Genomic DNA, 14,239 nt, shown 5'->3' with positions numbered 1-14,239 from the left:
GTAAACACAGAGACTTATATTGCTTACAAACTGTATGGCTGTGGCAGGCTTCTTGCTAACTGTTTTTATATCTTAAATTAATTCATTTCCATAAATCTATACCTTGCCACGTGGCTCGTGGCTTACCGGCATCTTCACATGCTGCTTGTCATGGCGGCGGCTGGCAATGACTCCTTCCGCCTTCCTGTTCTTTCTTTTCTCCTCTCTGTTAGTCCTGCCTATACTTCCTGTCTAGCCACTGACCAATCAGTGTTTTATTTATTGACCAATCAGAGTAATTTGACATACAGACCATCCCACAGCATGCACATGTGGAAGTCAGATGACAATTTAAAGGAGTCTGTTCTCTCCTACCACCATGTGGGTCCCAGGGATGGGAATCAGGTGGGCAGGCTTGGAAGCAAACCTTTCCCTTTACCTGCTGAGCCATAACACTGGCCTCAATAAATGCAATGTTAACAGAGTGACCAAACACTTAAAAACAAGAAAGGAGAATGGTGGTGTGGAAATGTGTATTCGACACTTAATAGGATACATGGAGCCTTTTACCAAAAATCCAACAAAATGAACATCAATCTCCAGACATCCCCAAAACTATTTAGAGATCTATTTAATTTTATAAAAGTGGATTTATCATCTGGTGAAAAAAGAAAACCCAAATGATAACCCAGTGTATAGACTCCTAAAATACTATGAAGATCTACAGAGCAAATCTTAATAAAATTCTATTGATCAAACACAGTTGACAAATAACTGCTGTGCCTTTGCCCACTGGGGCCATCTTATTGGCCCCCAGCTATAATTTTTAAGGTAATGTGCATTCGAATTTTGTTATGGCTACCTTTGTGTACCTTTTTGGTGGAGGGAGTTAAGTGTACTGCTATGGAGTAGAGCCTCACTGCTTAACCAATTACCTCTCTGAGTTACCCCAAACCAACTAGATAGAGTTCTATATACAATAGGCTATTGTTGCATCTAAATTTCTGGGGTATAATAATTATATTACCAACTTAGAACATTTTAACTCAAAGAGATACCAAGGAAACCTGATATTGCTAGATTCTGTCGTTGCATCCATGTACATCTTTAATTCATCACCAGAACATAACCACGGAAAATGGATAAACCATGGCCTTTGCTGTCCCCCTACTGCATTTGATTTCTGGTTCTAGGTTATGTCAGATCAGATTGTGAAATTACCCATCACTTCTGTAGCATGTTGATGGGCCTGAGAATGTAGTGAGGATCAGTGGATTAGGGTTCTAATGACAAGATCATGAACAATCATTTCTTTATTCTGAGGCTCAGTTTCCCCACCAGCAAAATGAGGGCAGCATGGACAAGCAGATCATAAGACCCTGGCATCCTCTTGTCCTGAGCTCTCCATTCTCTCTTTGGACCAAGTTGGCACTCAGGGTCTACATGAGGAGGTAGAAAAGAAGTAGATGATTTTGAGGCGCAGCTGTAGCAGAATGGCTTGGATCTGTCAGAGAGCATTTCTGAGGTCTACTTTGTCACCTGCTGTGAAAGACAGTGAGCGGCCCTTCCTTGGCATGGATGATGCATCCCTCTTGACGGAGTATCAACGCTCTTCCTAACAAGTAGAAGTGGTGTCTTATGCACAGGCAGTTTACCCTGTTGTGCTTCCTGGATGATTATTCCTAAATCACAAACTGTTATGAATCATTGAGTTCAAACAAACTCAGCCTCTCTGAACTGTTTCAAGTGCAATTATCTTTCAGGGTCCAATTATTGTATAAAACTCTGATCCTTAAGACCAAAGCCCACATGCTTTATAATCAAGTATACAAATGGACTATGATGGAGTTCTCTAAGTAATGTACATCTTCACTCTGCATGTTTGAAAACTCAGTTTCCTGAAGTTCAGTGTGGATGTTACTCATGAATACAGGTGTTATACACAGTAGGCATACCTGTGAGACTCTAGGAGGGGCCTGACAACTTTCTGGTTCACTCAGCACCCTCTCCATGGTTCTGATCGAGCTTGTGTGATCTTGTGGATGTATTTGGCAGTTGTCACATGATGCATTATCTCTCTGTGTCTTTCTCTGTCTGTCTCTATCTCTCTCTGTATGGGCCAGAGGTTGCTATTGGGTATCTTCCTCAATTGTCCTCCACCTCAGTTTTTAAGACAGAGTCTTTCACTGAACCTTGAGCTCACTGACTGGCTAGGCTAGCTGTCTAGAGAGCTTCAGAGATCATCTCTGTTCATCTTGCCCGTGTTGTGATTACAGCTGTGTGCCTCTGTGCCTGGCTTCAAACATGGGTGCTGGGGATGTGAACTCCCATCTTCCTGCTTGTGTGGTGGGCACGTTACTGACATCCATCTCCCCAGCCTGCATGGCCTTGTCTTTGATATGCTTTCCTTCCTGTTCATCTGTGACGCTGTAATCTCATTCCCTTCATTGTCTCTCACCCTTTCTCCATTTCTCTGGAATTTCTAAGGTTTGTCCCTTAGCTTCTCTATATATACTCTTTTCCTTTACCCATGTCTGTAACTCTCACACCTGTCCCCCAACCATGTCCATATCTGTCATTATCATCTCTACCATCAACTCTATACCTCGACTCCTTTTACCCCCTTCATGCTGGTTGCCTGGACTGCTATAACAACCTCCTTGACCGCTATAATAACTTCCTTGCTGGTCTCTCGACTTTCCTTTTCTAAAACTGTTAAACATTTGTTTAAATGGCACCTCAAAACTTTTGTCACCCCACAGACTCCAAAACCCACATGGGAGCTGATAGCAGGATGTTCCAAGCCCCTTAGCTCTTTCACAGAAGACTGGTGGCATATGACTGTAGCCTCTTTAGACAGCTTTATTTTCTACCATTTCCCTTCACTGACACATAGACTTGCTCGAGGTCCTCCATCATGCTGGATTTCCCTGCTGTGTTATTGTGCATGCACGAAACCTCACTTGGACATCCTGCTTTTACTTTCTCTGTTTCTTAGACACCACGCTGTGCTCCATTGCCAGCACAGATCCACATCTGTGAACCTCCAATCCTGATGAAGCTTGCTCTCCCCAGTATGCAAACCTCTCAGATGTTACTTGTCACTGCCTTGGTTTATTACTTCCCATTTATGTCTTCATCTATTTGACCTCCACTCACTCAATATGCCCATCATGTAGCAAGGCCCTAGAACTAGGGCTCAGCGATGAATTGAACCTTGTTCTTTTGTTCAGGAACTGAGAGAGAGAGAGAGAGAGAGAGAGAGAGAGAGAGAGAGAGAGAGAGAGAGAGAAACTCACAGGTTGGGACAACATCATGGTCAAGGTAAAGCAAAAGAAGAGCTCAGAGAAGAGGTTCGAAAGGGAAGTGGGTTCTTTGCACAGCAGCAATGAGAAGGGATAAACAGAACAGAAACTGATGCTAGGTTCATAGCTGCATAACTTAACCTCCTACCTTCTATACTTTGATTTGCCTTGAAGACCTGTGCTGAGAGTGCTAAGATCCAAGACTTGTGCCAGCACTGTCTGGGGACTGTGTGGGCCTCCAGCCAGTGTGAATTCTCCGCCAGCGTCACTTGCCCACCTTCCACTCCTCAGCATCCAGCACCCTGCCCAGGCTCAGCCACGATCATAGGGCCATCTGTGAATTGATTGTCTGATGTGTCTAGAAGCAGTGTGACCAGAAACGAGGCTGTTTGAGCACCTGGTCCTCTCTTTGAGAACTGTGAATCTGACATTTGGAAATTGGACCTAGGAAGAGTTCTGCTTCTCTGTTTCATGCAGCAGAGCCAGAGGCTTCTCGAAGTGTCAAGGCCCTCATGGAGTGGCAGCACCGTCCCTTGACCTGCCCCACCCTCCTAATGAAGGCCGGGCCTTTCATGAGTCCTGCCCTTTGAAGTCATACCACGAAGCTCTTACCTCATGATGCACAGCATGGCAGAGGAGTCCTGACTGAGGGAGAAGCCCGAGTAAAGTCTTTTATGAGGTGAGGGAGACTTCTGAGGAAGCATAACAAATGCATGGGGAAGCCTTTGACCATCACTAAATGAGCAAAGCCAAAGGGAAAAAAAAGGACTGCCTTATATGTCCACACCCTCTTTGGAGTGAGTATAAATGCTCACCAGCGTAAGGGGACCCACAGCTCTGAGGCTTGGAGAATCTACTCTTGTGTCTTCAGCCAGGCACCTCACTCCCTCCAGCACCATGCCATACAACTGCTGCCTGCCCACCATGAGCTGCCGCACCAGCTGCTCCTCCCGGCCCTGCGTGCCCAACAGCTGCCACGGCTGCACCCTGCCCGGGGCCTGCAACATCCCCGCCAATGTGGGCAACTGCAATTGGTTCTGTGAGGGCTCCTTCAATGGCAATGAGAAGGAGACCATGCAGTTCCTGAATGACCGCCTGGCCAGCTACCTGGAGAAGGTGAGGCAGCTGGAGAGAGAGAATGCAGAGCTGGAGTGTCGGATCCAGGAGAGGAACCAGCAGCAGGACCCTCTGGTGTGCCCTGCCTACCAGGCCTACTTCAGGACCATTGAGGAGCTGCAGCAGAAGGTGAGGGGGATGGGCATCACAGCATCCTTAGCAGGAAGTCATCAGGAGGATATTTGAGACATAGAAATGACATTGGTATGGTGGAAAAATTTGGTACCCATGTTTCCAGTTTCTTAAACGAGGACTCATCTATTTTCCGACAGGAAGCTGCTAGTTTTGAATCTTGGCATAAATTAGATGAGGTGGAGGTATAGGAGTTTAGATAACTTCCCACTATCATTAAGAGTGGCCCCTGGATGTTTCTGAGCTTTGAAAGTATTCCACTGAGGTAAGAGGAAAGAACTGAGCCAAAGAAGGAAGCCACGAAGTAGAAAGGACCATTTGTTCCTCCTTTAACAAGGTGTGTGGATGCTCTGACTTCTGGTTGCCCTCCTCTTCTGGATACCTTATCACCCTGATCCCATTGTCTTGACCTAGATGCCCTTGGGGTTCCCTTGGTGCACAGTGCCCAGTGGAGGACTAGAGTGTTTAGCTAAAAAGATTGGACACTAGATAGAAATGGTACCAAGCCATTCAGGATGGCTAGGAGACTGGAACAACCTCCTTTGCCTAGGACCCTGCACCTGCTGTTTTATGTATTTATCTTGCTCATTTGATGGAAAGTTTCTTAATACCTGGGTCTTTTTTAGCTCTTAGAGCTATGCCAACCAAATAGCAGCTGTTTTAAACAAATGTGAATAGTTTTTTTTAAAATCAGCGTCTCAATATTGCTTATTAAGAAAGGGGAAGAAATAAGATTGTCTGCTAATGCCTCTTTGTGTATTCGCATATCTGTCTTCATATTCAGTCCCTCAGATAATTTTTTGAGCATCTGTTGTACATGGATAGATTTTCATAGATACAGGATATACTGTGATTTTTTTTTAGTTCTGATGTTTCCATATAAACAAGTTAACAGGATTTCTGTTGATGAAAAGAACCAAGCCCCTGCTCATTATATAATGTTTTGTGATTTCTAGATCTTGTGTGGCAAGTCTGAGAACGCCAGGCTGGTAGTGCAAATTGACAATGCCAAGCTGGCCTCTGATGACTTCAGGACCAAGTGAGTGGGTGGATCAGTGGGCCGTTGTCTTTGTGACTTCATCTCCTTTCTTCCCTTCCCTTTAGTCTGCTTTCCACATGGGTATTGATCAAGATTGCCCCTAGGTATTTCCCCAAGATCCTTACTCCCTCCTCTTCTCTCTTCCCCTTTGTTGAAAGGCATTTCCATCCCAAATCTCAGTTCCACCCAACTGTGCATCTGTGGATAACATGGTCTCCTACTGTGCACAAAACTCATTTATGTGAATGTGGGAAGTGCATTCATCCTGGAAGCCTCAAAGTTTACAAGCTCTTATCTCCTTAGATTCATTGGCTTTGTGAAAGTAATTACGGTGCATTTCCCTTCAGGAGCTACTGTTGGGTCTTGTCAACTTAAGTGGAAGGAGGTGGTTGTAAAACTAGTATCCTTAATTCCTAGTTATCCAACCAACCAAACCAAAGCAGGGTCAAGGCCAGGCATGTTCTTACCCAGTCTGTCCCTGATTCTCCCGTGTTTGCAGGTATGAGACAGAGCTGTCCCTGAGGCAGCTGGTGGAGTCAGATATCAACGGCCTGCGCAGGATCCTGGACGAGCTGACCCTGTGCAAGTCTGATCTGGAGGCACAGGTGGAGTCCCTGAAGGAGGAGCTGCTGTGTCTCAAGCAGAACCATGAACAGGTGAAGTTTCCCAAAGTGAAGCACACGGTTGGACTAGCCAGGACCTGTTTCTAACTGCCACAGGCTTCGGGAGAGGCTGTGGGTTGAGCCTCAATTAGTCCAGAAAGCTGTTCTCCAAACAAAAAAGGATTTTTAAACAATGAGTAACTTAAAAAAAATTTGTGATAGGAGATTAAGATTTTCTGCTAGAGACAGGAACAAGAAGAAAGGAAGTTGGCTAGCTCAGTCAGTACTGAGGAAAGGTCAGAGCCAAGGTCACTCCCAGATGAGAGCGTATGTGGAAGCCATTAAAGATTCCCTGTTTTGTAATTTAGGGCCACCCAACAAGAGGGCTGAGCTGGACTCAAACCACAACTCTTCATTCTCATCCAAAACTCTTTCTGCTATTTGTGTTGCTTGGAAGAAACATGGAGTAAAGCGCTCCCCAGTACACATCAGTCACTGGCACACAGGACACAGATATGTGCAAACTATAAATCCCAGAAACCTGTGTGTGGAGACAGCTAACATCAGTCAAGAGCCTATTATGCACCAAATTTGTGCTAAGAACTTAAGAGTCTCCAAAGAAGCTCTTTAAAAAAAAAAAGATAACCGTTTGAAGATTCTAGAACAGTAGTTCTCAACCTATGGGTCACAACCTCTTTGAGGGTGGAAGGATGCTTTCACAGAGGTCACCTAAGACCATTTGCATATCAGATATTTATATTACGATTCGTAACAGTAGCAAAATTAGTTATGAAGGAACAGCAAAAGTAATTTTATGGTTGGGGGGTCACCACAACATGAGGAACTGTATTAAAGGGCCACAGCATTAAGAAGGTTGAGAACCACTATTCTGGAAGCTTCTAGAAGTTATATGGGAGTGCTAAAGAGGAGATACAATTTAAGTCTGTTGGATGGCTAGGTAAGCCCAGGACCAAGTTCTGTTGGCTCCACGAAGAGATCAGTAGTAGAATGTACAGATGTTTGCTTCCTTCAGCAAAATCCACACTGGTAGAACCACAACCCACATGACTAGTTAAGGCTCTTTTATCCAATGATGACAAGTTTTGAAGCAAATATTCTTTATTGTCTTGGTAGTCAGACTTTGTCTATGCTTAAGGTTTAAAAACTAAAGGGTATGATGAGATATTCTAGCAAGACCTGTGAACTGGACTTTTAGGGAGTAGAATTTAAATGGCGATGTCTCAGCTCTGATTCGAAACCACCACATCCCTCTAGATAAGTGTTATGAAGGGCATTATGAAGGGCAGAGTGAGATTGTGGACTTGAAGGTGCTTTGTGAAAAAGAATCAGCTAATCACTGGCCATAGGGAAAAAGATGGTGGCAAGGAAGAGAATAGAGATTGGAGAATGATTAAATGCACCAACAGTCCAACTGCATTCTCTCAAGGAGAGCATCAAGACCCTTTGTGATATTATGAATTTTCCTCCTTCCCCCACCAGGAAGTGAACACCCTGCGCTGCCAGCTTGGAGACCGCCTCAACGTGGAGGTGGACGCTGCTCCCACTGTGGACCTGAACCGTGTGCTCAATGAGACCAGGTGTCAGTACGAGGCCCTGGTGGAAACCAACCGCAGAGAAGTGGAGGAATGGTTCACCACACAGGTGGGCATCTGAGCTCATGGTCACCCAGGAACTGAGTCCCCCAGGACCCTGAAGCAGGGTCTGATCCTGTCTCTGCCCTTGTCTGTTGCAGACCGAGGAGCTGAACAAGCAGGTGGTGTCCAGCTCAGAGCAGCTGCAGTCCTGCCAGGCAGAGATCATCGAGCTGAGACGCACAGTCAACGCCCTGGAGATCGAGCTGCAGGCCCAGCACAACCTGGTGTGTAGTGTCCACACCTGCTGCTGGGCAGTGTGGAGTCAGGGGGCAGAGTCACTGGGGTGCCCTTGGGGCCACTCCCTCTCCTTAGCTCTTGAAGCCTGTGACTCCTTTGGGAGGCCATGCAGGAACCTTTAGAGGGGACAGCTCTGTGACAGCCTTTGTCTCCTCCCCCACAGAGAAACTCTCTGGAAAACACACTGACAGAGAGCGAGGCTCGCTACAGCTCCCAGCTGTCCCAGGTGCAGTGTCTGATCACCAACGTGGAGTCCCAGCTTGGTGAGATCCGGGCTGACCTGGAGCGTCAGAACCAGGAATACCAGGTGCTGCTGGACATCCGGGCCCGGCTGGAGTGTGAGATCAACACGTACCGGGGCCTGCTGGAGAGTGAGGACTGCAAGTGAGTATGGGCTGAATGACTCTTCCTTGGGGTGAGTTGTTTTCTTGGTTGACATTAACATACCTCTTTCAAACTTCTGCTTGGAGACTTTCAAAGGGACGTCTGGATGTTAATCTGACTGTTTCCAGGGTCTTCCTGTGTGTTTAACTCACTCTGCCCTAACTTGCTCCAATGATTTCCTGCCTCCAGGCTCCCTTGCAATCCCTGTGCCACAACTAACGCATGTGACAAGCCCATCGGGCCCTGCGTCTCTAACCCCTGTGTCACAAGATCTCGCTGTGGGCCTTGCAACACTTTCGTGCGCTAGAGGTACCACTGCCCGAGGAGGACAAAGACACCAGTCACACCTTATCTCCAGCTCATCCCAAGACCTCAAAAAGTGACCGCACTGGACAAAGACAGACTGGTTCCCAGGGTCAACTGCAGCCCACAGTGCATTGCTTGGCTTGATCCTTGAGCACAGGAGATGGAAAGCCTGTCTTTTAAGGAACCTACAATAGGATCGAGGACTTTCTACCGTCACAAGGCTGTGTTTGCATACCCAATGTTATGCTTTAATAAAAGTTATCGGAATGTGATTTGAAAATAATTCCATTGAGTGTGGGGGAGCTGATTGGCATGCTTGTGAAACAGAACATGAGTGGACTTAACCTTTTGGCTTTGTAGATGCAATACAAATCCTTTGTTTGTCCTCCCAATAAACTCTTATTCTGGCATGAAAATCCTAATTGTTTCATTCAAAATTAACCAGTGTTTTTTCATTAGATGAAAAGTCCATTCACCCCCATATGTGGCTTATGATTTCCTTTGAGGAAAAAGCCTCTTTGAGATGTCCACCCACTGTCCAGAATCAGCACCAAGAGAATGAAAACACGAGGTGGATCCAGGCCTGGGTGGTGTTAGTGGCTGTGATCCAGTGTTTTGCCAGTAGATAACATTTGTGTTGAGATCTGAAAACAGAGAAGGAACATCTAGAGGGAAAGAACATTCCAGGAAGAGGCACCAGCAAGTCAAGAGACAGAATGAGGGGGCCAGTGTGCCAGCAGCGATGAGCAGCGGTGGGGAAGAGTGGGGAGTGGCTAGTGGGTGGGCGGGGCTGATTCTGGGGAGGAACTGATTCTACCTATCTGTCTATCTATCTATCCATCTTTTTTTTATTGTGTGTATGTTGTATGCATTTGTGTGTGTGTGTGTGCACGTGTGTGTGTGTGTGTGTGTGTGTGTGTGTGTGTGTGTGTGTACATTTATGTGGAAGCCAGAAACCGACCCTGGACATCTTCCTCTGTCACTGTCCATCTTGTTTGAGACAGGGTCTATCATTGAACCCAGGGCTCACCAATTGACTAGACTAATGGGCCAGCATGTTCCACAGATCCTTCTGTCTCCACCCCTCTCCCATTGCAGGGCTTACAGGCATGCACCACTGCATCTGGCTTTGTATGTGGGTGCTAGGGACTCTAACTCAGGCCCAGCAAGCACTCTGCAGACTGAGCTGTCTTCTCAGCCCTTGATTTTACTTCAAGTAAGAGAAAAGCAGCTGGGAAGTGGAAGGCTGAGTCAGAGAGACACTGCCAGCCACCACAATGAGAAACAGCATGTGAAGATGCCGGTAAGCCACGAGCCATGTGGCAAGGTATAGATTAATGGAAATGGATTAATTTAAGATGTAAGAACAGTTAGCAAGAAGCCTGCCACGGCCATACAGTTTGAAAGCAACATAAGTCTCTGTGTTTACTTGGTCAGGTCTGAGAGGCTGTGGGACTGGCAGGTGAAAGAGATTTGCCCTGACTGTGGGCCAGGCAGGAAAACGGAGCTACAAATGGCGTCCAATGTGGTGGCAAGAGTTTCCACCTAAAAACTGAGAAAAAAGATTCTAAAACGGAGCTAAAACCAGCTTCCTACTTGTCTCTCTCAAATGAGCAGCAGCTGCCAGTTGGAGCTACTGGCGGGAATCAGGCCTCTGCAAGTGGCACATTAAGCTGCATGGTGGATTTAGAGTTGGACAGTACAAAACAAAAAAAGAGGTTTCTGGACTACAGGCTGCTTGGATAAAAGCATAGACCCACGATAGCTCCCAGAGCTGGCGGTAAACGTAGCCATGTTGGGAAGCTGAGGTGGGCGGAGCCAGCAGCCACAGCTGCTGCAGTTTAAATAAGACAGATTCAGATGTAATAGTTTACAATGTGTGTAAAAAATGTACGTAGGCTTGAAAGAGAGAGAAAAAGGAATATATACAGTTATATAAAGAAATAAATAGTTTTTAAAAATAAAGTCTTTAAAGAGACAGTAAAGGTAGTATAAAAAATAAGCCACGTAAAAATGGATATTACACAGAGAATCTGGATTGTGTTGTCTTTGGGATTTTTAACTGCAGAAAAACATTTGATTGTAAAAGCTGTTGAGTTATGCCAAAATGTATATTTTAAAGATACCTTGACTTCAAAATTTGGATGTAAGGATATGTTACTTTGGAAAGGAGACTCTGCTTTTGTTCCCACAGAAAGCCAAAGGCTATGGATTTGTTCAAGATTAAGATACATCAGGTTTGACCAGCCAAGACCCCCTGAAAGATCTCTGATGACACCATGGCCCAGATGATCCAACATCCAGAATGGTTTGAAGGCAACTGGCTCAGATGATACAGCCTCATGGACTATTCCATAATTCTAAAATTTTCTTTGTTTCCCCATAAGATACAGCGCCCCCCTCCAGCAGGAAGTAGTAAGAGAAGCTACGCCCAAATTCCCAAATTATATGTAATTTTACTTTGTTAAGGTTAAAACCTTCCTTTTTGAAAAAAAAAAGGGGGAAGTGCTGTGGGATGTATGGCAAATGTGTTGCTAATTAATCAATAAAACACTGATTGGCCGTTGGCTAGGCAGGAAGTATAGGCGGGGCAAGGAGGAGAATAAAGCTGGGAAGTGGAAGACTGAGTCAGAGAGACACTGCCAGCCACCACAATGAGAAACAGCATGTGAAGATGCCGGTAAGCCACGAGCCATGTGGCAAGGTATAGATTAATGGAAATGGATTAATTTAAGCTATAAGAACAGTTAGCAAGAAGCCTGCCACGGCCATACAGTTTGAAAGCAACATAAGTCTCTGTGTTTACTTGGTTGGGTCTGAGAGGCTGTGGGACTGGCAGGTGAAAGAGATTTGCCCTGACTGTGGGCCAGGCAGGAAAACTCCAGCTACAAAAAGCCTCAGGATTCTTAGAAGGACGGCTTAACTGGCATCACCAGGATTGCTTTGGTGGTTGAGTGGGAAATAGGTTCCCAGAGCATTCAGATGGAAAACTTTGGGGTATCGATGACTGCTCCAGGTCAAGATTTGAAAAGGAATCACTGCTATTGAACAACTACTCACATTCCATCAGCAAAAGGAAAGTAAGACAAGAGGTGCCAGAAATCACATGAATTGCTCAAACTATGAGGGAGATAGGATCATGATGTGGCGTGCCCCTGGTCGTTACGAAACTCACATTAACACCTTGACAATGTCATGTGCCAGGTAGATGGGTGAGGCTCACCTGGTTCCTATCTGAGGCCATGGCAGGTGTATGGGTGGAGGTACCAATCTCTCTCACTTTTTTTTAAATGTACAGGGATAAACACCCATCTGAAATGTAAAAGGTCCTCACAGATATGCATAGCCAAGTGATGGTGGCACACGCCTTTAATCCCAGCACTTGGGAGCAAAGGCAGGAGGATCTCTGTGAATTTGAGGTCTAAGAAGCAAGTTCTAGGATAGCCAGAGCTGTTACACACAGAAATCCAGTCTTGAAAAACAAACAAACAAAAAAAAAAGAAAGAAAGAAAAAGAAATTCAATCAATCTTGTGCCTCATAGTGGTTGGAGCATTCAACATGGACACAAATGGCTTCTTCACATGAAGGCCCAGTAATGTTTTTGGTGACCTCCATGTGCTGCTACTAAAAGTTTGGGGTGTGACAAATTGGAATGTAAATGTTTAAAAATTAAAAAGTGGCTAAAAGGTGAAAAAGACGTAAGCCAAACTCTTGCAGATTTTGGGTTTGAAAATGATGCTTTTGCTTTTGTTGTATTTAATCTAAGTTGTTCTATTTACCAATAAAGACTCAGGAGTCAGATAGGGCAAAAACCTGCTAGATTAGAGGAGCTGATAAGCAACCAACTGACCTTTCTTTTTGGCTGGAAACCCAGCAGAAGAGTGTCTCTCCTTCCATCCCAAACCAAAAAGGCCTGAGAGTCTCTAAGTTCCTCCCTACTCCTTCCTGTGAGTCTCTCTATCCATCTCCCCTATTTCTTTGTACTCTCTATGGTTAATTCTTGTCAACTAGTTGCTGGCTCTTCCCCAAAGTTAATTTTATTAACACAGTCTCGGAGTTTCACAGGGCAATCAAATATCCTGCAACAAGTTTTAGTCTTTAATTGTATCTCAGGCTTAATATTCCTGGTGTGTAACGTGGCCTTTCTGAGCCTCAGTTCTTTAGGATGCAAAAAGAAGAGATAATAATCACCTTACTATTTAATTTTTCTCCTCTATCCCCCTCCCCACCACCCCACACGCATGTGCTCTCCTTCTCTCTCTCTGTGTACTCACATGAGCATGTGCATGTGAAGAGGCAAGTTGATGTCAAGTTTCTTCCTCAATCATTTTCTACCTTGCATTTTGAGGCAGAGTCTCTCAATAAACCTGAGATTCACTGATTATGCTAGGATGGATGGCTAGGGAATTCCTGTGGTCCTTGTATCCCCAACTTCCCAGTGCTGGGGTCATGGGTGTGCACCCAGATTTTTACATGGCTTCTGGGGACCCAAACTCATGTTCTCATGCTTACTCAGCAATCACTTTACCAGGGCAGCTTTCTCTCTATTCCACACAGTGAAATTATATATATGTATATGTATGTGTATGTGTATGTGTATGTGTATGTGTATGTGTATGTGTATGTGTATGTGTATATGTATTATTGGTGAAGGCTAACTCGATGTCTGATGCACAGAAATTACCATATAAATACAATTCACAATTACTTCCCCAAGGACTCTGGGGAAACTGTACTTCTTGTTTTGATGTTTTGATTCCCTTTCCCACTGCTCCGGACAGGAAATCTAGAGTCTTGAGTTTCAAAGATTTGCTGGCTCCTACCCTTTGGTAGCTAGGTGGGAACCTGGTTTTCAAATTCCCCTTGGTTGATGGCTGTAGAAAAGTTTAAAGGTCCCACTAGGATGAAGAATCTGAGGTCCAGGGTTAAGAATCTAAGAGAAATGAATTCAGGTACGTGTGTACATGCTCCCAAATACAAATGAATGTGTGTGTGTGTGTGTGTGTGTGTGTGTGTGTGTATGATGTTGTGTTGGGAAGACTTTTTTATGTGATCAGGGCATGTGGTATTTTCTCCAGTAACAATGATCAGAATTTCCCAGGGGAGGACAGAAGCAAAGCCTGGGTCTGTCAACGTCAACATCAAGGTGTTTCTGCTCACCGGAGCTGTGTTCCCCTTATGCCGTTTTCCACTCAAGAATGCAGCAGTTAAGTTTATCACCGAAGACACGGTAAAAATGTAACATATTTGTATCTAACTTTCTTATCTTCCCATACTGACTTCATTGTTGGTTGGTTGTAGAGAATGGCTGCCTGCTAATGGCCGAGGAAAATGTAAAAGGGCTGAAAAGATGGGTCAGTGGGCTGGGGAGGTGGTTCGGTGGGCTGGGGAGGTGGGTCGGTGGGCTGGGGAGGTGGGTCGGTGGGCTGGGAGGTGGGTCGGTGGGCTGGGGAGGTGGGTCGTTGGGCTGGGGAGGTGGTTCG

The 14,239-nt window shown here is 45.3% G+C and overlaps 1 protein-coding gene across 1 annotated transcript; it reads left to right on the top strand.

The window, feature by feature from the left end:
- The first annotated feature begins 4,181 nt into the window (after positions 1-4,181).
- LOC131916393 (keratin, type I cuticular Ha3-I) lies at positions 4,182-8,756 on the top strand. Its single transcript, XM_059269719.1, has 7 exons — positions 4,182-4,529; positions 5,489-5,571; positions 6,071-6,227; positions 7,674-7,835; positions 7,927-8,052; positions 8,229-8,449; positions 8,639-8,756. The coding sequence occupies exons 1-7, from the start codon at positions 4,182-4,184 to the stop codon at positions 8,754-8,756; spliced, it is 1,215 nt and encodes a 404-aa protein (XP_059125702.1).
- Positions 8,757-14,239: the final 5,483 nt, after the last annotated feature.

The sequence above is a fragment of the Peromyscus eremicus genome, chromosome 8a (genome assembly GCF_949786415.1).
Source record: "Peromyscus eremicus chromosome 8a, PerEre_H2_v1, whole genome shotgun sequence".
Classification (NCBI taxonomy): domain Eukaryota; kingdom Metazoa; phylum Chordata; class Mammalia; order Rodentia; family Cricetidae; genus Peromyscus; species Peromyscus eremicus.
The sequence above is the reverse complement of the archived record's forward strand: the minus strand, read 5'-3'. Positions and strand labels throughout refer to the sequence as shown.